Source organism: Ranitomeya imitator, chromosome 6 (genome assembly GCF_032444005.1).
Source record: "Ranitomeya imitator isolate aRanImi1 chromosome 6, aRanImi1.pri, whole genome shotgun sequence".
Lineage (NCBI taxonomy): Eukaryota > Metazoa > Chordata > Amphibia > Anura > Dendrobatidae > Ranitomeya > Ranitomeya imitator.
The window spans coordinates 401,503,940-401,530,875 of NC_091287.1; the positions used below are offsets into that span (position 1 = coordinate 401,503,940).

General features: G+C 42.9%; 1 protein-coding gene and 1 long non-coding RNA gene across 2 annotated transcripts in view; one reads left to right on the forward strand and one right to left on the reverse strand.

Annotated features, from left to right (window-relative positions):
* Positions 1-26,936, reverse strand: part of LAMA3 (laminin subunit alpha 3) — a 366,270-nt gene that overhangs the window by 184,592 nt on the left and 154,742 nt on the right. The window contains exons 12-21 of the mRNA XM_069731213.1: positions 26,702-26,839; positions 20,806-20,940; positions 18,016-18,150; positions 17,575-17,712; positions 13,566-13,612; positions 12,340-12,439; positions 10,525-10,577; positions 10,236-10,341; positions 8,699-8,798; positions 920-1,076 (exon numbers count right to left, since the gene is read on the reverse strand). Coding sequence (XP_069587314.1) covers positions 920-1,076; positions 8,699-8,798; positions 10,236-10,341; positions 10,525-10,577; positions 12,340-12,439; positions 13,566-13,612; positions 17,575-17,712; positions 18,016-18,150; positions 20,806-20,940; positions 26,702-26,839 — 1,109 coding nt within the window. The remainder of the gene's footprint in view (positions 1-919; positions 1,077-8,698; positions 8,799-10,235; positions 10,342-10,524; positions 10,578-12,339; positions 12,440-13,565; positions 13,613-17,574; positions 17,713-18,015; positions 18,151-20,805; positions 20,941-26,701; positions 26,840-26,936) is intronic.
* On the forward strand, positions 126-16,146 carry LOC138642759 (uncharacterized). Its single transcript, XR_011314093.1, has 3 exons — positions 126-189; positions 738-814; positions 15,977-16,146. It is a non-coding gene; the product is annotated as an uncharacterized lncRNA (long non-coding RNA).

Sequence of the window (26,936 nt, forward strand, 5' to 3'; positions counted from 1 at the left end):
AGTTGGTAGGGTTGATGACCTTCTAGACACAGATCGGAAGAAATATCAAATTAACACTAAGCAGTTCCAACCTGGTACATGAAGAAGATGTCATCTGAACCAAACAATATCAATAAAGTGGAGCAACATAACAGGGGAACAACATGAGAAACAATGCACTGAAATTTATATGGAAAATGGGGTCGCTTGGTACGTGTATTTATACTTTTATATGTTTTTTAGCATAGTCTATGCTCCGCTGTAAAGATATATCAATAGTTTGTGTGTTTGTCTAACTGTAGGCTTTCTCTTACTATTGTGATTAATCCTGAATAGGCTAAACATGACAGCATTCAAAGAGTTTTTAGCATGCTAAAATAATCTAAAAAAATTAAAAATTTAATACCTTGTGTATTTATATATAGGATAAGGAATCAACTGAGCCCAAATAGATAAAGTGACAGCTAAAATGGGATCTAAAACTTACGGTAACTTTTATTAGACTAAATATAAAAGAATCAAATAACATATAAGCCAAAGTTTAATGTGCAAAAATGCAACATCCAAAATTAATATCAAGTAAAGTCCTCCCTGGACTACTTACTACAAATAACGGAAGCACAAGTATCAGCCTAGTGAGAAGCCATCCGAGTGCAGTCCGACTACGACTGACGCCGACAATGGAGGAGATGGAGAAACTACTTTCCTTTTTTCTTCGAACATGTTTTTTTAATTTGTGTTTTTTTGTTAAATCGCAGTCAATTGGAGGTACAGTAAGGAACTCACACACATATATAGCAGCTCGATTATGGATTTCTACAAAACAGTGTGGGAGGTAAGCCATATGCATAAGCCTTTAAGATCTACTACAGGTGAAAAATGTGGAGAAAGCCTTAAATTAGTGTAAAACTCATTAAAGATGACTTAGTAAAACTCTTACTTGTATGGCAGACATCTGTGCATATCCCCTCCAGCTGAATCCTGGAAACTCTTGAGAATTATATCCAAAGCGAACAGGTCTTCCACTAGCAGTCGTGCCATCCTCAATTTCAAACTTCATCTGATGGAGGTCAGGGAAGTAGTAGTTTTGATTGGGCCTTGGAGAATAGAGGTATATTTAATGATTAACACGTTTTGCTGCTATTTTTCATATATAGACATTACATCCAAACTATCGTACTACAGCATAATACAGAATATGTGTGGCACAATGCAGCCAACCATACAACTAGTGCAAGAATAGAAAGAGACCATTATCATATAAATGGTATGGTCTGGGCTGATCAGCCCTCTTATTCCAAAACAAGATATGTCACTAGATCATTTTGGTAGTAACAAGACAGCCTAATGTCTATGTCAGTTAATATACATGATCAAACTTAATTTTTATGACATTGCTACATGTAATTGCATGGAATATAGGGATTTTTGTGTACTCACCGTAAAATCCTTTTCTCCGAGCCATTCATTGGGGGACACAGACCATGGGTGTATGCTGCTGCCACCAGGAGGCTGACACTAAGTAATACAAAAAAGGTTAGCTCCTCCCCTGCAGTATACACCCTCCTGCTGGCTCCCAGCTAACCAGTTCTGTGCAAAAGCAGTAGGAGATCAATAACGACATATAAGCGTAAAACATGTCACATTATATATGAGAGTGTAACATATCAAAAGATAAAGAACAAAGCATAAGCTAATAACAGGGTGGGAGCTGTGTCCCCCAATGAATGGCTCGGAGAAAAGGATTTTACGGTGAGTACACAAAAATCCCTATTTCTCCTTCGCCTCATTGGGGGACACAGACCATGGGACGTCCCAAAGCAGTCCCTGGGCGGGGACAACATCAGATCAGGCCGTGTAATCGCTACTTACAAGTGCGCCATCGCGGCCTGCAAAGTCCGCCTGCCCAGACTCACATCTGTGGAAGTATGTGAATAATAGTGCTTCAAGAATGCATGCGGACTGGAGGAATTCGCAAGCTTGCGGTCGTGCTTGCCGACGTCTGGTGCCTAGAGCCCTCAGACAGGGAAATAGGCTGACATCTAGCCCGGAAGGACTCCTGGATGGAGAAAAGAATCCACCAGGCTAACATGGCCGAAGAAACGGCTAAACCCTTCCTGCGACCGTCAGGAAGCCTACTTACCATCGAGAAACCCAAGTAAAGTGTCCAACCTTTGGAAGGACGTCGTCCTCGATACGTACCCACTCGGAGCACTCACTTCTTCCAGATTATGGAGAACCCGTTCCGTTTTGTGGACTGGAGCCGAAAGAGATGAGAGGACGATGCCCCTGCAACAGTGGGAATACAATACCGCCTTGGCAACGAGGGAAGGGGATGGCTTGAGGGCAACCCTGCCTTCATGGTAATAAGGAAAAAAGACAAAGAACAGAACGACGAGTTCTGAAGACTCGTCAGGAGGACAAGAACACAGAGAAAGAAGGGAAGAGACCTTCCCTGATAGTAAAGTCTGTCCGGATCAAAAAAGGAGTCCACAGTAAGATGCCCAGGACCATTAAGGTCCCACAGATCTAACGGTACGCGGTAGGGAAGAACTACAGGTTAAGGCTCCCTGCGAGAAAGTCCATAATTCCAGTTTTGTCGCAATAAGACGGAAAAATACTAGAACCGTAAGCGAGAAAACCTGACATGGTCAGTGCGGGTCTCCCGGGATCACTGGGGCCCTTCCTGCTTCCGAAAAGATCTCAGACGTAGTGGAAGAGCGATTATAGAAATTGGTACCATGGAAGAACAGAGCATGCACTGCGATGGTCTTGGCGCGAGGCCAGACCATGAACTGAGTACATTGGCGTTCAGCTTGGACGCCATCTGACGTACATCTGGAGTACTTCAGTGAAGGCAGATCCGATGGAAAACTTCCGAGTGAAGTTCCCACTCACTTGAGGAGAAAACCTGACGGCTGAATATGTCTGCCGCCCAGGGAAATGTACTGTTGAGATCACCGAATGATAGATCTCGGCTCATCAGATAGTGCGAGGTACCTTGGCCATGGCGCTTGAGTGTGGGTACTCGCTAGATGGTTAACGTGTGGCACAGCCGTGGCATTATCCAACTGAAGACCCGCCAAAAGGCAGTGGACCTGCTGTAGGATTAGTCGTACCGTTCAGATCTCCAGAGAACTGATCGGGAGAAGAAGACTGGCATTGGTATTCCCTAATAACCATTGGACCAGGAGAAGGCTCTGGACGAGGAAGGAGCTCAGAGACTACCCTTTGAAAGCCTGATTGACTTGCAGAAAAACGAGCGCAGCGAAGAAAAACGCTTCCATTGTCGTCTTTTTTTTTTTTTTTTTTTCAGAACCCTCCTAGCGAATTTGAATGAACCGAGGGAATGAGTGATCAAGTGCACAAGCTCTCTGTTGAAGGGCCACGACCTTGACTCGAGAGAGAATAACCATCCTTCTTGGGCCGGATCGTCCTCAAAGAGGATCTGCTGGACAGGGCATGAGGAAAAAAAAAACTTGTCTAAGTTTAGCTGTTAGACCAGTTGAGAGGGTATTGCAAGTCATATAGACGACTCCGCGTAGTCCTAGAAGAGCGGCTACAAAGTCGACCAAATAGGGCAGGACGATCATGCTTCTAGGGTGCAAGAAGCACAGACAACCGTCATGACCCTTGCGACCACTCTGGTGTGGTAGCCAGGCCGGAGGGCAAGGTCGTGACTTGAAAAAGCTGTTCGCGAATGGAAAGGCGAAGAGATTATTGTAGAGAGGAGAAATAGACATGTGAGGGTAAGAATCCCGAATGTCGATGGATGCTAGAAAAGTCCACCTCTTTCTGTTGAAGTAATGGCTGAGCGGAGGAACTCCATCCGAAAAAAAAGGGAGGACCTTGTCAAAGGTTGTTAGAAGTTTGAGGTCCAGGAATGGTGACACTTTTCCTTCCCTCCTTTTTGGAACCAAGATCCTTTAGATCTAGACTGTCCTGGACAATGCTTCCACTGCTGGTTGGGTCTGTAGAGGAAATACGATCCCCTGCTAGTCTCCCGCTCAGAAGATTTGATTGGCCAGCTATACTGTTGAAAACGAAGTAGTTAAGGTCTCTGACCAGGAGACTATCGGTCAAGCAACCCATGTGGCGGCTAAGGGAAGGGTAGAGCGCTGAACCCGAAAACACAAGACGTAACGAACTAGATTTGCTATCCGACCGTCTGTGGTATCTTAATTGATGATACACCGGCCAGGATATTGGTAGGTATACCACAAGAAATTCTACCCGGATAGTCTGCCCAGTGGCAGAATGTGGGACTGCAACCAGCAGGTCTCTGCCATTGTCGTGCAGAGTAGAAAATAAGGAACCCTCGATCCACCCTCTTCTTAACAGGGACATGGAGAGGAATCGTCCGCTTTCTTGCATCTGATACAAAGGGGGGGAAACCCTCCTTGTTAGGACGCCACAAATGTGTGCCTCCGTACATGCCCAGAGTTCCGAGTGGACAGGACAGGTTGTCTGGCGATAGGCCTGGATGCAGAAGAGGATACATGGAGGCGACACTCCGTGTGCTCGTCTGTTGAAGGTGTGGGGGGAAATCGGTGCCCTAAAAAGGACCTGTCGCCCATAAAAATCCGACCAGGTATGGCATCCTACTTAGAGGTTTCTGTCCAGTGCATCCCCCGTCAATTTGTTGATGGAGATTTTCTAGAACCTGTACGTTTTTCTAGAATACTTGCGGCCCCTGCTAGCCGACGGCTCCCATTGTAGGAGAGGGAGCATGTAGAGTGCTCCGGAGCTCAGTTAGGGTGACCAGCTTAGGATAGATGATGTGCCCATAAGACCAGAAAATACTGGTCATGCGCCTTTAAGACTAGGGAGTACTGGTCATGAGCCTTTAAGACCAGGAAATACTGGTCTTGAGCCTTAGTAAGAGACGTACTGTTCATGTGCCTTTAAAAGCAGGGCATGCTGGACATGTGCCTTCAAGAACCAGGGCCTACTGGTCATGAGCCCTAAGAACCAGGAAATACTTGACATGAACCCTTAAGTCCAGGACATACAGGTCATGTGCCCTTGACACCAGGGCATGCTGGTCATATGCGTTTAAGACCAGGGCATACTGGTCATGAGCCTTTAAGTCCAGGGTATACTGGTCACGTGCCTTTAAGACCAGGGCATACTGGTCGTGTACCTTTAAGACCAGGGCATACTGGTCATGTGCCCTTAAAAGCCAGGGCATACTGGACATGGGCCTTTAAGACCAGGGCATACTGGTCATGTGCCTTTAAGACCAGGGCATACTGGTTATTTGCGTTTGAGACCAGGGCATACTGGTCATGTGCCTTTAAGACCAAGGCATACTGGTCATGTGCCTTTAAGACCAGGGCATACTGGTCATGTGCCTTTGAAAACCAGGGCGTACTAGTCATGTGCCTTTAAGACCAGGGCATACTGGTTATTTGCGTTTGAGACCAGGGGATACTGGTCACGTGCCTTTAAGACCAGGAAATACTGGTCACGTGCCTTTAAGACCAGGGCATACTGGTCATGTGCCTTTAAGACCAGGGCATACTGGTCATGTGCCTTTAAGACCAGGGCATACTGGTCATGTGCCTTTGAAAACCAGGGCGTACTAGTCATGTGCCTTTAAGACCAGGGCATACTGGTTATTTGCGTTTGAGACCAGGGGATACTGGTCACGTGCCTTTAAGACCAGGAAATACTGGTCACGTGCCTTTAAGACCAGGGCATACTGGTCATGCGCCTTTAAGACCAGGGTATACTGGTCACGTGTCTTTAAGACCAGGGTATACTGGTCACGAGTCTTTACGACCAGGGCATACTGGTCATGTGTCTATAAGACCAGGGCATACTGGTCACGTGCCTTTAAGACCAGGAATACTGGTCAAGTGAGGAATGCTGGACATGTGCCTTTAAGACCAGCAAAACTGGTCATGTGCCATTAAGAACAGGAATGCTGGTCATGCGTCTTTAAGACCAGGAATGCTGGTCATGTGCCTTTAAGACGGGAACATACTGGCCATGTGCCTTTAAGACCAGGGCATACTGGCCATGTGCCTTAAGACCAGGGCATACTGGCCATGAGCGTAAGGCCAGGGAAAGGAGGAGCCCCCTGAGGGAAACTGGAAGAGCCAGGATCGGCGGCAGCGGGGGCTCCTGAGCTCATTTGATTATGGGAAAAATGACCGGCTTCTGGCAGAGCAGAGAATGCTGGAGATGTGCCCCTTTTAAACTAGGGAACCCTTAAGACCAGGGAATGCTGGTCATGAGTTTAATAAAAAGGCATGGAAAGCTGGGGATGCACCTAGGGGCCCAGCGACTACTGGGCATGAGTCTTAAATACCAGGGAAAGAGGTCATGTAGACCGGAGCTTGCAGGAGAGCCAGAGATTGCAGGCCTTAAGTATACAAAAAACAGGGAAAGCTAGTCCCTTAATGCTGCCGGGGTGCGTGCGGGGGGGGGGGAGGGGGGGGAAGGGGGGTAGATTCACCATACCGAGGTTCTGAGTCCCCCGTCTGCAATACCGCTGACTTCGGCGCTGAAAAACCGACAGCAGCAGCCCCTTCCAGAAAAACTAATGACCGGCAAATGGAGGAGGAGGAAGATGGCCGCCGAGATCTCGTCTGGAATGAGAAGCGCCTGAATAGGGGGGCGGAGCCGCTAGAATGATGCAAGCGGTGGGCGGAGCTTCCCGGGATGCGGCCTAAACAGGGCCGAAGCCGGGGACTAAATTTATGGCTTCGGCCGGCGCGCACCCGCAGACTGAAGGGAAAAGGCCGCGAAGCTCTGTGCATGGGACCCTGCCGCTATGGAGCCCTCCTCTGACCGCCGGAAAAACCCAATTCTCACGGAGCACTTACCCCAATATGAAGGGGATGGCAGATAATAATAATAATAATCTTTATTTTTATATAGCGCTAACATATTCCGCAGCGCTTTACAGTTTTGAACATATTATCACTGTGCCCCGATGGGGCTCACAATCTAAATTCCCTATCAGTATGTCTTTGGAATGTGGGAGGAAACCAGAGTGCCCGGAGGAAACCCGCGCAAAAACGGGGAGAACATACAAACTCCTTGCAGAAGGTGTCCAAGGTGGGATTAGAACCCAGGACCCCAGTGCTGCAAGGCTGCTGTGCTAACCACTGCGCCACCGTGCTGCCCAGATGCAGATGCTGCAGGTCAGAGCTGTGCCCGGGTAGATAGGACGGTGCAGGGTTGGGGAGCCTCCATCCACCATCCGCTTTTTCAGTGGTGATGCAGTGGGGGCTGCTCGGACGCCACGCTGGAAGGTGCCTCTGTACAGCCGAGGGTAAAACCTGGTGGACAGGGCTGAATGTCCGGCAATAGGCCTGGCTGCAGAAGAGGATACTGAAGGTGAAACTCCAGTGCTCGTCTGATAAGGGAGGGGGGAGATCGGTGCCCTTGAAGGGGCCCGTCGCCCCTAAAATCAGCTCAGGCAGTGGCTTCCCACGTCGCAGGAGAGGATACGGAGAGGTGAAACTCCCGTGCTCGCCTGTTGTTGGTTCGAGGAGATCGGAACATGAAAGAATCCGTTGCCCCATTCGACCGTAGTAAAAAGTAAAAAACGGTAAAAAAGAGTTCTTTGGGTCTGAATAGCAGACCCGTCCGTGTGCCTCCTACGGACACTAAGCAAGAACTGGTTTGCTGGGAGCCAGCAGGAGGGTGTATACTGCAGGGGAGGAGCTAACCTTTTTTGTATTACTTAGTGTCAGCCTCCTGGTGGCAGCAGCAGCATACACCCATGGTCTGTGTCCCCCAATGAGGCGAAGGAGAAATGTATTATTCTATGGTCGCCACTATTCTACATGGAAATGCAAAGCAAGCAAGTAAGAAAAGACTTTCCCCAAGGGCTCGCTCACACTGGAGAGTAGCATCTGATGATTGTCTCGTGCGAGAGAATCGGACGTTATACACAAACGACCCTTGGCTCAGTCTCTGCTGCGAGTATGAGCTGAGAGTCATTTTATTGTCATCCAATTCTTTTTTTTTTTAAATCAGATCATTTATATTAAGAAAATTACACAATAACATTTTTACAAAAAGAGATCAGTATAACAGAGATTTTCAGAATTATATAGTATCATTATATATTATTGTTATACATAAAATATAATAAAGTTGTCATCTTCTTCCAAGGATTCGAGTTTTTCCATTTAAACAAACTAATACAACCCTCCATCCCCCACGCACCAATAACACTGCAGAGAAATCTATCTCCATACTATTTTTTTTACATATGATGTACTGTATATACTTTAGAATATCAGCTAATTGAGTTATAGTATTTAGTTTGCATGAGTAATGGCCATACCAATGTGATCCAATTCTCCTGCATGAGAGAATCACAGCACAGGCGCAGAGGAGACAGAGAAAGTAATTTCTCCATCTCCTCCATTGCCGATGTCCGCAGTAATCGGACTGCCCTTGGATGACAATTGAGTGCAGTCCGATGTCTCACTCGCACGTATAGACTTGTATAAGTGCGTACGATACGATTCTCAGATGCAATCACAGCATGCTGCCATTGTTTTCTCATGCCAAATCCATCAGAAGAACAATCATGTGAGAAGTCAGACAGGCTCAATGACATTGAAGTTATACATTTTAGTTTTCCTATTTTTTTTTTTTATTTCTGTTAAGATATAGAGTGAAAAAAAGTAATAAAATATTAATAGTACTGTCATATGTTACACGATAATAGGTCAGGTATAAATTAACGTACTGATTGCAGTTCTGGCCTTCAATATTATTTCTGCATCTACATTTTCCTGTGGACTCATCACAGAGATGACTGACCGCTCCTCCAACATCGCACTGACAACCTGCCATAAAATATAGACAATAATGTTAACAAAACAATTCTAATCCTCGTCATCAATATGAATCCATAATCTGTATCACATTGTTACCGTACACAATATAATCATTTCAGCTCCTAGCACACTCTCAGCTAATATCACCATGAGGAAACTGATAACCGGGACTTCCAACTTCCCTCATTAACAGTGGGTGTCCCTACATAGCGCGACACTGTCAGCACAGTATGGACACTACAGACGTGCGCGGGGACACTATCCAATCATAAAGAGACTAAAGTAGAAAAGTTGCACCAAAATTGTAATTTACGGAGAATGCAATTATTTAGTAAAGCATATAAGACCAGTAGGCTGACAGGTCTTATTTGAAATATATTTATCTTTTATTCTTATTTCAGTCATATTTTCATAAAGACCAGGCTGTTATTTATCTGCCAGCCTTCTAATGCCCCCATAGAGAGAGGTCTTCTGAATACGCCGATTTTAACCTCATCATCCAACCATCTAATGTGTATGGGGCCTCCTGACCCTTCCATGACAGCTGGAGTTTGGGGAGAGAAGGTTCCAGCCGTTGAATTATAACAGACAATCTTTTTGTTCGGTGCGGAGATAATTTGCTGCCAAAGGAGCCTGATGAGAAAGGATTCTCTCTCATAAAGAATACAGGAACGCTCATCCATGCCGTGTTCATGTGCATGGAGGAGCCGGCAGAGATAGCTGATGGCTGAATGAGCAGATGTCTAATTTGTACGGGCGCCCTTAGGCCACCACTATAATTGGAAATTTACCAGCACAGAATTTTGGACCTGTTTAACCTTTGGCAGAATTGATCATGGAATTTGCTATCCACCAGCAGTTCGCTCTCCTTTGGCATGCTAACTGGCTTCCAAGACCGTTAACCTCAATATTGGGTGACATTTATATTTTTCCCACAAGTCTTCTTCCCAATAGTCCAATATTTGCCAGGACGATTACGGACACACACATGACGAGTTTTGACATGGCCTAGTCTGCAAAATGAGCGTTTCCTATTGAATTTTGGCGTCCCCATGGGCAGTCCTAGTGGAACGGATGTACGGTAAATGCCTTTATTTTACCAACTGAGATGTCAGTATGTTTCCAACTGGCCTAAATGCTAACACAGTGTTATAAAGAAATAACACTGGAGCACTACCTTTCCTATCTCTCGCGGACATTAATTATTTCCACAAAAGCCATTGACAAACCCACCGTCACAGCTATTATCAATTCTTCATTTGAACAAGGTTTTTTCCCATTTTTCTTACTTACAAGATCCCTACTGTGCTTGGGGTAAGTAGTGATACCAGTAATTACACCCCCTCCGATCCAGTGGATAACTCTTAGTACAGATAACACTTCCCACACTATAACACATGAGGAACTCGCATGGAATAGGTTTTCAAACTCTTAAAGCCATCTTACCTCTACATCCAAAATAGTTCTTTCCTTCGAGGTAGAAATAGCCGTCTCTGCAGGTTCCGCATGATGTGCTGCAGGTGTTTGCTTTACAATCACAAGCCCCTTCAGACTGAGAAGAAAAGTCACATAATTTGTACAAATGTAATGAAATATTACACTGCTTACAATTAATTCCTAACTTTTTTTTAATGGAATAAAGATGAGCTGCTTATATGACAAGAGTGGCGCTGTGTAATGGGAAAAGGGCGGCTCCGCTATGCTATTCTTGTACGATCCTTTTATGTGTTATTACCTGATGACATTCACCTATTCCACTTATTGTCCCTTCGACATCACAAGAACAATCTGAAAAAGAAAAACACTCCACTTTAATAATAATAATAATAATAATATAATACGCTTTAATATACTTATTGCTGGCCATACATAACATGAATTATCGTACATACAGTGGGGCAAAAAAGTATTTAGTCAGTCAGCAATAGTGCAAGTTCCACCACTTAAAAAGATGAGAGGCGTCTGTAATTTACATCATAGGTAGACCTCAACTATGGGAGACAAACTGAGAAAAACAATCCAGAAAATCACATTGTCTGTTTTTTTATCATTTTTTTTGCATATTATGGTGGAAAATAAGTATTTGGTCAGAAACAAAATTTCATCTCAATACTTTGTAATATATCCTTTGTTGGCAATGACAGAGGTCAAACGTTTTCTGTAAGTCTTCACAAGGTTGCCACACACTGTTGTTGGTATGTTGGCCCATTCCTCCAATGCAGATTTCCTCTAGAGTAGTGATGTTTTTGGCTTTTCGCTTGGCAACACGGACTTTCAACTCCCTCCAAAGGTTTTCTATAGGGTTGAGATCTGGAGACTGGCTAGGCCACTCCAGGACCTTGAAATGCTTCTTAAGAAGCCACTCCTTCGTTGCCCTGGCGGTGTGCTTTGGATCATTGTCATGTTGAAAGACCCAGCCACGTTTCATCTTCAATGCCCTTGCTGATGGAAGGAGGTTTGCACTCAAAATCTCACGATACATGGCCCCATTCATTCTTTCATGTACCCGGATCAGTCGTCATGGCCCCTTTGCAGAGAAACAGCCCCAAAGCATGATGTTTCCACCACCATGCTTTACAGTAGGTATGGTGTTTGATGGATGCAACTCAGTATTCTTTTTCCTCCAAACACGACAAGTTGTGTTTCTACCAAACAGTTCCAGTTTGGTTTCATCAGACCATAGGACATTCTCCCAAAACTCCTCTGGATCATCCAAATGCTCTCTAGCAAACTTCAGACGGGCTCGGACATGTACTGGCTTAAGCAGTGGGACACGTCTGGCACTGCAGGATCTGAGTCCATGGTGGCGTAGTGTATTACTTATGGTAGGCCTTGTTACATTGGTCCCGGCTCTCTGCAGTTCATTCACTAGGTCCCCCCGCGTGGTTCTGGGATTTTTGCTCACCGTTCTTGTGATCATTCTGACCCCACGGGGTGGGATTTTGCGTGGAGCCCCAGATCGAGGGAGATTATCAGTGGTCTTGTATGTCTTCCATTTTCTAATTATTGCTCCCACTGTTGATTTCTTCACTCCAAGCTGGTTGGCTATTGCAGATTCAGTCTTCCCAGCCTGGTGCAGGGCTACAATTTTGTTTCTGGTGTCCTTTGACAGCTCTTTGGTCTTCACCATAGTGGAGTTTGGAGTCAGACTGTTTGAGGGTGTGCACAGGTGTCTTTTTATACTGATAACAAGTTTAAACAGGTGCCATTACTACAGGTAATGAGTGGAGGAAAGAGGAGACTCTTAAAGAAGAAGTTACAGGTCTGTGAGAGACAGAAATCTTGATTGTTTGTTTCTGACCAAATACTTATTTTCCACCATAATATGCAAAAAAAATGATAAAAAAACAGACAATGTGATTTTCTGGATTTTTTTTTCTCAGTTTGTCTCCCATAGTTGAGGTCTACCTATGATGTAAATTACAGACGCCTCTCATCTTTTTAAGTGGTGGAACTTGCACTATTGCTGACTGACTAAATACTTTTTTGCCCCACTGTACATATACTGTATGTACCAAACACAGGCATGCAGAAAATCATCATTTCTTACCAATGCAGCCTTGAGGGTTGTCTTCATCTAAATTCCAGAATAATGGCTTGCAGTGGTCACAAGTTGTACCCTCCACTCTTGGTAAGCATTGGCAGTGACCCTACAAAATAATAACAATCAAGAGAATAACAATTAACTATTTTGTGCATTTTATACAATTAGCAGCCACATAGAAGAGAAATCCAGGAGATTTTGTTTTCTTCTTCTACCACGCTGTGCCCATTAATAATAACTTTCAAACTCGCAGCCAGCCCCTTTAAAGTGTATCTGTCAGGAACTTTTAGAATGTAATCTATATCACAGCTCTGCTGTGAGCGTGAGCCAAGTGTCAGTGCTCTGATTCTCTCGCATGGGAGAATCGAGCACAGGTGTGGAGGAGATGGAGAAACTAATTTCTCCATCAATTCTCGGATGCAATGGCAGCATGCTGTGATTATCATCATGCCAAATCGGCATAAGAAAATAATTGCAGATCTGAGCTGCTCCATAGAATAACACTGGGACAAGTGCTATGCGATGTTTTATCGCATTAAACTCGGATGTGTTGTACGCTCGTGTGGGCGACCCTTAAAAGTGACTTTTTTTAGACTTTATTTCATTTTCAGATATTTTCACTGTGAAGTGATTGAGTCTGAGAGATAGCCTGGTGAATAAATCTAAAAGTTGGGGATCAGATTCAATTCAGCATTATGTCAGGTGATATGAAAACAGCAGCTTAAAAAAAAATCTGAACAAAACCTGCACCCCCATGATTAGAGTTGAGCGAATTTGTTCGGGTCCCTGCAAGCTATAGTGCTTGCCGATTCAGCTGCAGAGGGAACCATGCTTCCTGGATCACGCCGGTGGATCAGTTGATCGGCGCCATAGCTGCAAGTGTCGCGGCTGTGTCACAGTCACAATACATCCATGGAGAGCCCAACACACAGGTTCTCCATGCATGTGCTGTTACTGTGACACAGATGCGACACATGCAGCTGCAGCGCCAATCAACTGATCCGCCGGCGTGATCCAGGAAGCCGGGTTCCCTCTGCAGCTAATTCGGCAAGCACACAGGATATAGCAGTTGTAATAGAAGTCTCCAGACTGGGAGATCGCCCTCCATTCTCCACACAAGCTATACATGAGAAATGCTTTCATGTTTCATTTACTGCAGAAACAAATGGCGTCATTACATAAGAGATGTTAAAACTGTGCAAGTAAAGGTAACAAAATGAAATAGAACTTACAGCTTGTGATGTAAGGGTCCCTACAGGGTCACATTCCCCATTAACATCTATAGTAAAAAACACAAATATTAATGAGCATCAAGAATGTAGATGACGTCTGTGACTAAGACCAGCTTAGAGGGGTTGTCCAGGTTTACTATATTGATCATCCATCCTGGAATAGGTCATCAATATCAGATTTGTGGGGATCCAACAATCAGCTGTAATTAGCTCTGGTTGTGACGGTTGCAAACAGTGAACAGAGGGAATGTTCACAGTACAGTCCCAGTTCCAGAGAACTGCAGCTCAACTCTTACTGGACTGAAAAGAACCTGATCTGCAGCACCTGAGGACAGCCACGATATATAGTATGGCGTTGTGCTCTTCAGTTCCATTCACTGTTCACCAGGCCTGGACTGGCCCAAGGGTGGGCAGGTGAATAACCTGGTGGGCCCCAATGAATGAGTATGCCATAAAGCTTCCTACAGTACTTGGCTGAATATACTTGATTCACTGTGTGAAGAAGAGGACAAAAAACAGACGGACCATTGATGCACAATGTAACCAGAAATTTACTACAATATAAATCATCTTTATTAAGGATCAGGAAGGCAACAATGAAAATTACAAAAACACAGGGGCGTACAATCAGAATTAGTAAAAAACAGTATATCACAGGGACAGGAGTCAATTTTACATAATATGGTACAATGCAAGTAAATGTATAAACCCATACATAATGTGAAATATATAATCAATACGGAATATATCACTAGTAACAAAGTGCAAAAGTGCCCAAGCTATAGTGACACCTGACGAAGGCCATTGCCACTCAGCAGGGAGCCCTCAGCCATTTGTTAATGCGCAGTAAGTACAGCCACCACTATCTTCCATTGATTTTGTACTGACACTTTACCTTGGGCAGTTTTGCACTTTGTTTATAGTGATGTATACCATATTGATAATTAGATATTTCACATTACATAAGGATTTATATATTTACTGGCACTGTACCATATTCTGTAAAATTAACTCTCTGTGATATATTATTATTTTTTACAAATTCTTGGTGTGCGCCCCCGTATTTTAGTAATTCTTAATGTTCCCTTCCTGATTCTTAATAAAGGTTATTTATGTTTTAATACATTTCTCATTACACTGGGATTCAATGGTTGGTCTGTTTTTTTGTCCTCTTCTTCTAATTGTCACTATACCTACTGTTTGTTTTTCTGCTCTGTATATCATTTAGTGTGGAATTATTTTATATACATACATATATGTACACAGTACATATATGTATTTACTTATTACATTGACTTTTGTGCCCCACCTATATGCCATTTCCCTTGCTCCTCCTTTGATTCACTATGAACAGACAAAGGCAGCATCTCATCATTTATTTAACAAACGATCTAATTTAATATTATATACATTTGTAAATGAGGGAAGTGTGATATTTGCACGTAGCTGAAGAGTGGGCTTCCCCAGAGCTGATGTTACTGGTGGGCCCTTGATATCCCAGTCCGCTGGTTTATACCGTCCGCTTCTGAAATTAAAAACAGCTGATTGGTGGAGTTGGGTGCCAGGTGTCAGACCCCCACTAATCTGATACTGCTTACCTGTCTTTAGGATAGATCATCAATACAGTAAGTCTAGTCAATGTCAACACCTTTAACATTTGACCTTATTATTTCACTTCTAAAACTGACATAAATCAGAATATTTGTCCACTACATTTGTAAGTTTTGTTAGAAGGGCCATATTCCAGGTTCATACAGTACAGATAGGTAGAAGCATTCGGCACCCACAGAATAGACCCCCCCATACAAATCTAAGGTCCCATACTGTACTTCGGTAGGCCTTTTTTGTCATACTGAAGCCTAATGGAGATGTTTTTCCTATTGAATTTGCAAGAAAAATAGTTGCATGAGGTAATACGGAGACTAGGCTTTTAAGGGTGGTACATGAGAACGACAGATGGCAATGGTGTTGAGTAAATAGTTAAGGTTCCTTCATTGGTGATTGGTGGGGCACCGGTTACCAGGCCCTGCTGATCATTTTTTTTAAAAGTTACAGTATATGGCTTTGTGTTTATTTAAAAAAGACAGAATCTCTCTAACCCATATATTAACTTTTGTTATAATACTTTTGGTACAAGACATTAAACTTCCTAAAACAATCACACGTTGATAAATACCAATTCGCCTCAGCATTCATAACATGGGTCACAATAAGGTTTATATACAAATGAAGATGGAGGCCATCCAAATGTTTCAGAGGAACTGAACTCTGCTGCTCTGTATAATAAAGGAGGCTTCCATGACGGTTTACTGCATGTTTGTAATAAAGCGGACTTGATTAACAATCTCTAGAGAACTGTGTTATAAAAATAGCAGCCAGCGTCGACCTCACAAAAGTCCTTTGTCTGTTAGTTGTTTCCCTTAGGACAGTACCTCACGAGTGTCACATACTTGACAATGCATGGGAAAGAAGAAAATCCAATAGTTTGGTAGTAAGAGCACTGGATGTGAGCCCAGATGTCTGAAACAACACCGGAAATATGCCAAGAAGCCAGTTTGTGTTATAATGTCTATAAAGCAAATTCCCCAGAACATGTCTTTTTTAGGAACCTTACAATGCTGGACAAAAACAAAAGATACATAATAGCTGCAAGTCTAGAACAGAAACTACAACTTTCAGCATTCTCTGACATCCACAGACTATGGTCAAGAACCAATAAACTCTTGAGAATCTGTTACTTCTTCCGTCTCTCTCTAAGGCAATCTTTCTGTCTTTTTTATCATTATGCCCGAATTCTGCCAAGATCTGAGTACAATCCGATTATTATGATTCCATATGACTGTACAAAGAGAATGAGGAAGATCATTCTTCTACAACGATGCTTCTCAAGCTGTGAGGCACCACTAGTTGTTGGTGAGGAACATCTAGATGGTATAATTTGCATTATCCTTTCTATATGGTTGCAGAAATCTCTAGTTTAGCAATACAATTAACACATGTTGTTCTTATTTTAAAATTCCATTAGGTTCAGAAGGCAGAAATTGAAAATTGATAGGCATTTTTAATTTCAGAATTGATTTTTTTGCTTCGTATGGTGAAATCCAGATAGCATCTTGATCATGGTGAGGCCCCAGTAGAAAAAAATTGAGAAGCACTGGTCTCCAACATGGACTGGAGGAAGACAATATTGGGTGTCAGTCATTGCTTTGATGATTGCCTAACATGCCTGCTTGACAATAGACGACTATACTCAATTAATAAAGATATCTATAGGTTCATTTATATGAACGCAGTAGGGTAAGGGAACTTGTATGAGACCTTGCAGAATGCCTTTCATTTCATGAGAAGCCTTACAGAAACTTTTTATTATGTTGGAATTCTATTGAATACGAAAGAGAAATTAATTGTGAAAATTCATTAGACTGTACTGTATGAGGTGGTTAAGTATGGTTTCTAACAGGCAATGCATCATAGAAAAAAGTATAAAAAAAAAGCTTTCTGCTAGTGAAGAAAACATGTCTTTCTAGCAGCACCTATTGGAAGTGGCTATCCTGAATGTCAAGGTCTGACTTTTTATCAACTCTTGCAGTATGACTAGGCATAATAGCCAGATGTCTACAGATAGGTATCTAATAGATGGTATTACAGAGTCAGCTTTCTCCCTCCTTGAGGATAGCCTATTTGCACTGAAGTTCAACACTAAATCCAGCTTATCACTGAAATCTGCCAGCAACATAGGGGCCAGAAGACGACCATTCACATGCCTAGGGCAGAGTACCACTCAGATCATCGTAATGCCACATGTACAAAGTTCAGGTATTAAGTATTTTGTTGTAATAGTGTCATACCCAAGAACTGCTTATACACTTTTGCTGCCACATGAACTGCACAATTTCTCTTTATGTTACAGTCTATATGGCCATAAAAGGTTACATCAAGAAATAGGGAAATTGTATAACTCTCTCTTTTGAGCCGTGTTTCGCTCACATCGATATACAAAAGAATATACCTTGACAATATGGATAGTCATCTAATCCAGACGAGCACCTGTCACACTTCTGCCCAGTTACCCCGGGTCGGCAGTCACATTGACCAGTAATAGGGTCACATGCGCTCTGAAAAGATCCTTGTGGAGAACACTGACAGCCTAAATAACAATACACAATACAAAAATAATACACACAATACAAAAAGACAACAGCATTCTATAAAAATTATAATCTCACATCCCAAAAGTGGAAAGTAATTGATGACTTCACAAAAAGTAATTTTTCAGAAGACTCGCCTATCTGTAGATTTTATTGACAATTAAAACAAAAACATATTAAAGGAATACAATGTAGTGTCTGTGTGCTAATCTGCAGTACTGCTCTGTTATAAGAGTTATCACATGATGTTGTATGGCTAGGACTCCAACCAGAACCCCATAATGCCGCCGTGCTACACTTACCTATACAGATGGGATAGTTGTAAAAATTTGGTGCACACTGATTACATGTCTGTCCTGCATAGTTATGATGGCAAAAACACTCTCCATTAGGTCCACACGAAGGATCTAAGGCACCAAGAGTGCCGCAGTCACATTCTAGTGTTAAAAGAAAAACATAAATTAAATAAAACAGTATTGAATTGGTCAAAGTCTGAAAATTAAGTTTGCAATTTAGTCAAACGTATATCAAGGCCTGACAAGATGTTATGTGTGACTTTACATACAATTGTGGTCAAACATTTTAGACTGACGCAAATTTTGGTTTTCACAAAGCTTGCTGCTTCAGTTTCTATAGAGGCAATTTCCATTAAAGAGGATGGCCACTACTTTTTTATTAATTGCTTAATTGCTTTATACTAATTGCCTACCTTAGGATAGACCACCAATATCTGATTGGTGGGAGTGTGAGACCCGGCACTCACAACGCTCGACTGTTAACAGCATCTTACAATTTTTGGAAGATGCAAGAACACTGCAGCACCATCATTTCTATAGTGACCATGACGGTTACTACAAATTAATAGGGGATGGATAATCAAAATGAGGTGGATTGTAGCACCAAGCTATGGCCACAATAGATATGAAGGAGTTGCTGTGTTAAGGCAGAATTTAAGAACTTCCATATGGTAGTATCAGCTGTGGTGCTGGGTGTCGCGCCCACACGTTTATATATAGATGGTCTATTCTAATGATAGGCTATCAATAAAAAAGTAGTGGCCAAACCTTTTAACTCTAGATTTTTATGAAAATTAATCAGATGAATTGCAAAAAAATGCTGTGTCATTCTTTGCCATGTAAATTAACATTATTACGGTAGTTATTATTATAGCGCCATTTATTCCATGGAAGTTTACATGTGAAAAAGGGTAAACAAAAATAAGGGGTAATAAAAAATAACTACAATAATCATGAACAATACAAGTCACCGACTGGTACAGGAGGAGAGAGGACCCTGCCCGCGAGGGCTCACAATCTACAAGGGATAGGTGAGGATACAGTAGGTGAGGGCAGAGCTGGTCATGTAGCGGTATAGTGGAATAAGGGTTACTGCAGGTTGTAGGCTTTTCGGAAGATGAAGGTCTTCACGTTCATTTTGAAGGTTTCCACGGTATGCGAGAGTCTGATATGCTGGAGTAGAGAGTTTCGGAGTAGGGGGGATGAACAGGAGAAATTTTTTATACACTTGTGGGAAGAGTAGATAAGAGGGGAGTAGAGAAGAAGATCTTGTGAGGATCGGAGGTTGCGTGCAGGAAAGTGACGAGGTCACTGATGTATGGAGGAGAAAGATTGCGGATGGCTTTGTATGTCATAGTTAGGGTTTTGAACTGGAGTAGAGCAGAGAGGCTGGGGAATAGCGGGGGACAGGTGGATTAGTCAGAGAGCAGAGTTTAGGATAGATTGGAGGAGTGGGAGAGTGTTAGAAGGGAGGTCACAGAGTTGGAAGTTGCAGTACTCAAGGCAGGAGATGATGAGGACATCCACTAATGTTTTTTGCAGATTCTTGGTTAAGGAATCAGGGAAATATTTTTGAGTTTGTGTCGGCAGGAGGTGGAACGGGCTTGAATATGTGGTTTGAAGGAGAGAACAGAGTCAAGGGTTACCCCGAGGCAGTGAGCATGCGAGATAGGGGAGAGGGAGCAGCTGTTGACTTTGATGAAAAGGTTTGTAGTGGGGGTTGAGTGAGATGAGGGAAAAATTATGAATTTTGTTTTGTCCATGTTAAGTTTTACAAATTGAGCAGAGAAGGATTAAATAGCAGAAAGACATTGTGGGATTCTGGTTAGTAAAGAGGTGATATTGGGTCCAGAGAGCTAGATCTTACTCACAAAAACAACATTTCCACTGAAATTTCTTGCTTACATCATGTCAGTGATTTTCCCGTTATCGCAGGAGAAGAAAGTGTTTATGAAGACAAGGCAGCTGCTATCAATTTATAATGCTTATTAAACTATAAGACTAGACTGGTTGCTTTAATAAGGGCTGATTCTTGAAATAATTGTCATCTTCTGTAAACCATGATAAGCTCAAGGAAACACATGCATTCATCACTGTTTCGCATCGAAAAGGCTTTACAGACATAACATTGTTGTTTATAAGATTGTCCCTAAATCAACCATTAATTGAATCATCAAGCACTTCCAAAAGAGAGATTTAATTGCTGTCAAGATTTGAAGGCACCCAAGAAAGTCTAGCAAGTGCCAGAGTATCACCTAAAGAGGACTGAGCTATGTGATTGGTTCCACATCAGTGCAGAGCTTGCTCAGAAATGGCAGCAGGCAAAGGCTTTTGTAAGCTGGCCTAGTGTCAAAGAAGCCATCTCTCTACAAGAAAAACATCAAGGACAGACTGACTATCTGAAGCAGGTACAGGGATTGGACTGCAGAGGAATGGAGTGAAGCTATTTTCTCTGATGAAGAGCTTTTTCAAACTATTTGGGACATCTGGAAGAATGAATGTCTGGAGAAGAAAAGGTGAGTGCTACCTTGAGACCAATGTCTGGCCAACAGTAAAGCATCCTAATGTCTACCCTTAGGATAGGCCAATAATATCAGATCAGTGGGAGTCTCAGTAAGCCCAATGGTCAGCAGTCAGAGGAGTAAAGGAGTAAAGGGACTGTAGTGTCTCCTACATTTTTGTGAGGCACAGCTCCATACATTTGGTACATCTGATATTGCACTCATGGCTTTTGACTTCAGCTGAAAATACTATATATGGTTGAAACTCATATAGTATATCGATAAAGAAACTAACCTTTACAGTTTGGAAATGAATGGTAGCCTGGCCGGCACTGGTCACATTGTGCCCCCTCCACTCTCAGCTTACACAGGCACTTTCCTGTAGGGCTGCATACCTCAGGGACCACGCCAGCAGGATTGCAAGCACACCCTAAACAATCAAAGGAAACGGCCTTTAAACATAGAAAAAATATCATTTTTATTTTATGACACTGACAGGAAATTAGTTACAATGTCAACAATAAAGGAATTCAGCTCTAAACTATGCCCATTCTACTACAAAATAAATCCATCATTATGAAGCGAGAAGAGGAGACAGGAAAACATGGCAGACATATAACATATTACATTCTCTACCCGTACTGACGTCTCCAGTGTTAGGCTTTGTTAGCTCTCTGCATACTACATTTATCATATACTGAATATAGACAAAATAGCTATATATTCAGAATATTCAAAATTTTTGTAATTAATTAAAACTTTTTAAAATAATTTATCTCACTTCTTGTTGTAAAAAATGAATCAATTTAGTTTAGTTAAAGGGAAAATGAATGTTACAAAGAAATACGTGTGTGGACTCGCCCCAAAATAGGTCACAGTACAGTATTATAAAATAGGAAGTTTTTTGACCTTTGGACAATATGACAGTGTATGAGAAATCCATTGTGTCTGTGATTGCGAGAAACTCCTGCCTGACTCACACATTGGACCCTGTCGTAAATCAAATTTTATCAGAGCGTGAAAGTCAACCTTTTGTACTGTGATGATGCTTGTATTATGGCAGATTCTGTCAATGAAAGGTCTGAGGAGGATGAACTTGCTGCTTTCCAAGATCTTCATTTTATTATGGATCTGCACAATGAATGAAGAACTGTGTTGTTTCTAGATGGGAATCATTTTGTAAAATGGAATCATATGGACCCACGTTATACTAATGAATGTAGTCAGAGCCACTTCAGCAGTTAGATGAGATGAGTACCTCACCTCAAGCAGTGGTTTGGTTAACTCACGTATATAGCGCCATTAATTCCACAGCGCTTTACAGACATTATCGTATGAGGTTACTCTCAGGGCCTGCATTTTGCAGGACTAATCTGGGTGTGAGCCACATCAGCCTGCAACACTTAACATTATCGGCATCCTCGAGAGCTGTGGCAGAGTGGAGAGCCATCACCCGTCTACACCGCCACTTACTCCGGCAGGCTACTTCCAGCCTGCGGCCTTATGAAGGCTGGCGTTACACAGAAGATGTCAGATGGAGAAATAATATCTCTGTATCACACCCCCTGCGAGTCAAGATAGAAGAGGAGACTGGTTGTGGAGAATGGGGAACAGAATTAGGTGGTTATAAGTTTTTGTCCTTATTAGAATACAGCTGGCTGTAGTGTTATCAAATAGGGGTTTGTACTGTGGGGCCATCATACTGTATATAGGGAGCTGTGGGGCATCATAGTCTTATATAAGGGGGCTTAGGGCTATAATACTGTATATAACAAGCTGTGGGGCCGTCATACTGTATATAGGGCGCTATAAAGACATCATACTGTATACTGGAACCTATGCGTGACATTAGACTGCATATAGGGTGCTTTGGAGGCCATGACACTGTATATAGGAAGCCTAGGGTCTTAGTTGGTGGATCCTCTTGGTGTTCCCTGCCCTGCTGTCCAGTATCGGTAAGCGCTGCATCCTATTATCACTGACTGTACACGGTGGGGTGATTATACTCACTGGCATTGTGTTATACCTACCTTTGGGAGCGCTTTTACTCTGCAACTCGGCATACTGGCTGCATGGGCAGCTTACACCAGGGGATACCCGCTTTCTTTTTAATCATCCTTGTGCACCCTATTTAATGTTGTACGCTGTATATTACATGCACTTTATGCTTTATTAAATCTACTTAATAAAATAGACCTATATGCTCCGTTTGTACTCCTTTTCTATAGTCTTTATGGAGTTGGCCTTTTGCTCTGGTGGGGGTTTCTTTGCACTACTTTGTGCTTCAACTTCCCCCCTGTGTCAAATATGTTGCCTGGTTCTGTTACCACAGTCTTATATAAGGGGGCTTAGGGCTATAATACTGTATATAACAAGCTGTGGGGCCGTCATACTGTATATAGGGCGCTATAAAGACATCATACTGTATACTGGAACCTATGCGTGACATTAGACTGCATATGGGGTGCTTTGGAGGCCATGACACTGTATATAGGAAGCAGTGGGGCATCATACTCTTATATAATGGGGCGTTGGTGCCCTAATACTGTATATAACAAGCTGTGGGGCCCATCTAACTTTATATAAGTGGGCTGTGTGGCAATAATACTGTACATAGAAAGCTATTGGGGACATCATACTGTATGTAGGGGGACTATGAGTTTACTCTGTACATATGGAGCTGTGGATGCAACCATATTGTACATAGGAGGCTAGGGAGCATCATACTATATGTAGGGCGCTGTGCGAGACATCATTCGGTTTATAGGGAACTGTGGGGCTAACATACTTTGTATATATTTGGGGTATTATGAGTGCATTATAATGTATATACAGTACAGACCAAAAGTTTGGACACACCTTCTCATTTAAAGATTTTTCTATGTTTTCATGAAAATTGTACATTCACACTGAAGGCATCAAAACTATGAATTAGTTTGCTTTGATGACTGCTTTGCACACTCTTGGCATTCTCTTAATGAGCTTCAAGAGGTAGTCACCGGGAATGGTTTTCAATTCACAGGTGTGCCCTGTCAGGTTTAATAAGTGGGATTTCTTGCTTTATAAATGGGGTTGGGACCATCAGTTGTGTTGTGCAGAAGTCTGGTGGATACACAGCTGATAGTCCTACTGAATAGACTGTTAGAATTTGTATTATGGCAAGAAAAAAGCAGCTAAGTAAAGAAAAACGAGTGGCCATCATTACTTTAAGAAATGAGGGTCAGTCAGTCTGAAAAATCGGGCAAACTTTGAAAGTGTCCCCAAGTGCAGTGGAAAAAACCATCAAATGCTACAAAAAACTTGCTCACATGAGGACCGCCCCAGGAAAGGAAGACCAAGATTCACCTCTGCTTCTGAGGATAAGTTTATCCGAGTCACCAGCCTCAGAAATCGCAGGTTAACAGCAGCTCAGATTAGAGACCAGGTCAATGCCACACAGAGTTCTAGCATCAGACACATCTCTACAACAACTGTCAAGAGGAGACTTTGTGCAGCAGGCCTTCATGGTAAAATAACTGCTAGGAAACCACTGCTAAGGACAGGCAACAAGCAGAAGAGACTTGTTTGGGCAAAAGAACACAAGGAATGGACATTAGACCAGTGGAAATCTGTGCTTTGGTCTGATGAGTCCAAATTTGAGATCTTTGGTTTCAACCACCGTGTCTTTGTGCAACGCAGAAAAGGTGAACGGATGGACTCTACATGTCTGGTTCCCACCGTGAAGCATGGAGGAGGAAGTGTGATGGTATGGGGGTGCTTTGATGGTGACACTGTTGGGGATTTATTCAAAATTTAAGGCATACTGAACCAGCATGGCTACCACAGCATCTTGCAGCGGCATGCTATTCCATCCAGTTTGCGTTTAGTTGGACCATCATTTACTTTTCAACAGGACAATGACCCCAAACACACCTCCAGGCTGTGTAAGGGCTATTTGACCAAGAAGGAGAGTGATTGGGTGCTCTGCCAAATGACCTGACCTCCACAGTCACCAGACTTGAACCCAATCGAGATGGTTTGGTGTGAGCTGGACCGCAGAGTGAAGGCAAAAGGGCCAACAAGTGCTAAGCATCTCTGGGAACTCCTTCAAGATTGTTGGAAGACCATTCCCTGTGACTACCTCTTGAAGCTCATCAAGAGAATGCCAAGAGTGTGCAAAGCAGTCATCAAAGCAAAAGGTGGCTACTTTGAAGAACCTAGAATATAAGACATATTTTCAGTTGTTTCACACTTTTTTGTTAAGTATATAATTCCACATGTGTTAATTCATAGTTTTGATGCCTTCAGTGTGAATGTACAATTTTCATAGTCATGAAAATACAGAAAACTCTTTAAATGAAAAGGCGTGTCCAAACTTTTGGTCTGTACTATAGATCTACGGGGCTTCATGTGTATAAGGGGGCTATTGGGAATTCCATTGTGTATAGGGCACTATGAGCCATCATACTTTGTATATGAGTGCTATGGTTAATCATACTGTGTATAAGGATCTATGGGCCATCATGCCATATATAGGGGCTAAGGGGCATTACTTATGATACTGCCTGCATCCAATTACTATTGTGGTCCCTGTATGGTTTGTAGTCTGGTAATGAGTGATAACAACTCCAAGAATTGCAGATTAAAGTCCCCAAAAGGGACAAAATAATAATGAATGAATACTGTAAAAGCAAAACCAAAAACAATGATGTTATAGCATTTGTTCAATGCAGGTTTAAATTGCACAGCGGGGAGGGATGTCACTTCAAGTTTTGCCTCAGGCAGCAGAAAAGCTATCATTGGCCCTAAGGATAGTATGAAGCTGCAGGGACACCCGGTAACACTACACAGACTCTTGGAGAGGACACTACAGCCTTTCCAGCTGCCTGGAGCACATGAACATAGATTATACATGCCGCTCGCCAGTTTATCACCACCAGTCTATTACAGTGCACAGAGGTGATTGACTCCGATCACCTCACCAATCTATCCTCTCCATGCTCAGTCACTGACTCCGATCACCTCACCAATCTATCCTCTCCATGCTCAGTCACTGACTCCGATCACCTCACCAATCTATCCTCTCCACGCTCAGTCACTGACTCCGATCACCTCACCAATCTACCCTCTCCATGCTCAGTCACTGACTACGATCACCTCACCAATCTATCCTCTCCATGCTCAGTCACTGACTACGATCACCTCACCAATCTATCCTTTCCATGCTCAGTCGCTGACTCCGATCACCTCACCAATCTATCCTCTCCATGCTCAGTCACTGACTCCGATCACCTCACCAATCTATCCTCTCCATGCTCAGTCACTGACTCCGATCACCTCACCAATCTATCCTCTCCATGCTCAATCACTGACTCCGATCACCTCACCAATCTATCCTCTCCATGCTCAGTCACTGACTCCGATCACCTCACCAATCTACCCTCTCCATGCTCAGTCACTGACTACGATCACCTCACCAATCTATCCTCTCCATGCTCAGTCACTGACTACGATCACCTCACCAATCTATCCTTTCCATGCTCAGTCGCTGACTACGATCACCTCACCAATCTATCCTCTCCATGCTCAGTCACTGACTCCGATCACCTCACCAATCTATCCTCTCCATGCTCAGTCACTGACTCCAATCACCTCACCAATCTATCCTCTCCATGCTCAGTCACTGACTCCGATCACCTCACCAATCTATCCTCTCCATGCTCAGTCACTGACTCCGATCACCTCACCAATCTATCCTCTCCATGCTCAGTCACTGACTCCGATCACCTCACCAATCTACCCTCTCCATGCTCAGTCACTGACTACGATCACCTCACCAATCTATCCTCTCCATGCTCAATGCCCCTTCTCGTAGTGATACTCTTGACCACAATACAGGAGAAGCTGCTATTATTATTATTATTATTATTATTTATTGTTATAGCGCCATTTATTCCATGGTGCTTTACATGTGAGGAGGGGTATACATAATAAAAACAAGTACAATAATCTTAAACAATACAAGTCATAACTGGTACAGGAGGAGTGAGGACCCTGCCCGCGAAGGCTCACAATCTACAAGGGATGGGTGAGAATACAGTAGGTGAGGGTAGAGATGGTCATGCAGCGGTTTGCTATGGATAACACCGTATAGAGAACCTACTGGACTAATTTTTTTATGGTTGTAATATGATGATAAGTTGTAGACTTACTTTGACAGAATGGATAATGGAAGTATCCAGGAGCACATGTATCACAAGCTGTTCCCCGGAATCCTACACGGCAGGGACACTGTCCTGTCACTGGGTCACAATTATTGCTCAGTGCTCCAGCTCCTGTACAACTGCAACCTGTTAACAAGAACAACATGTATAATCATACATGATAACACAGGGATTTTTTAGGAGAGTCATATTATTTTTCAAAATTGCAAAAGATCCTGTACCG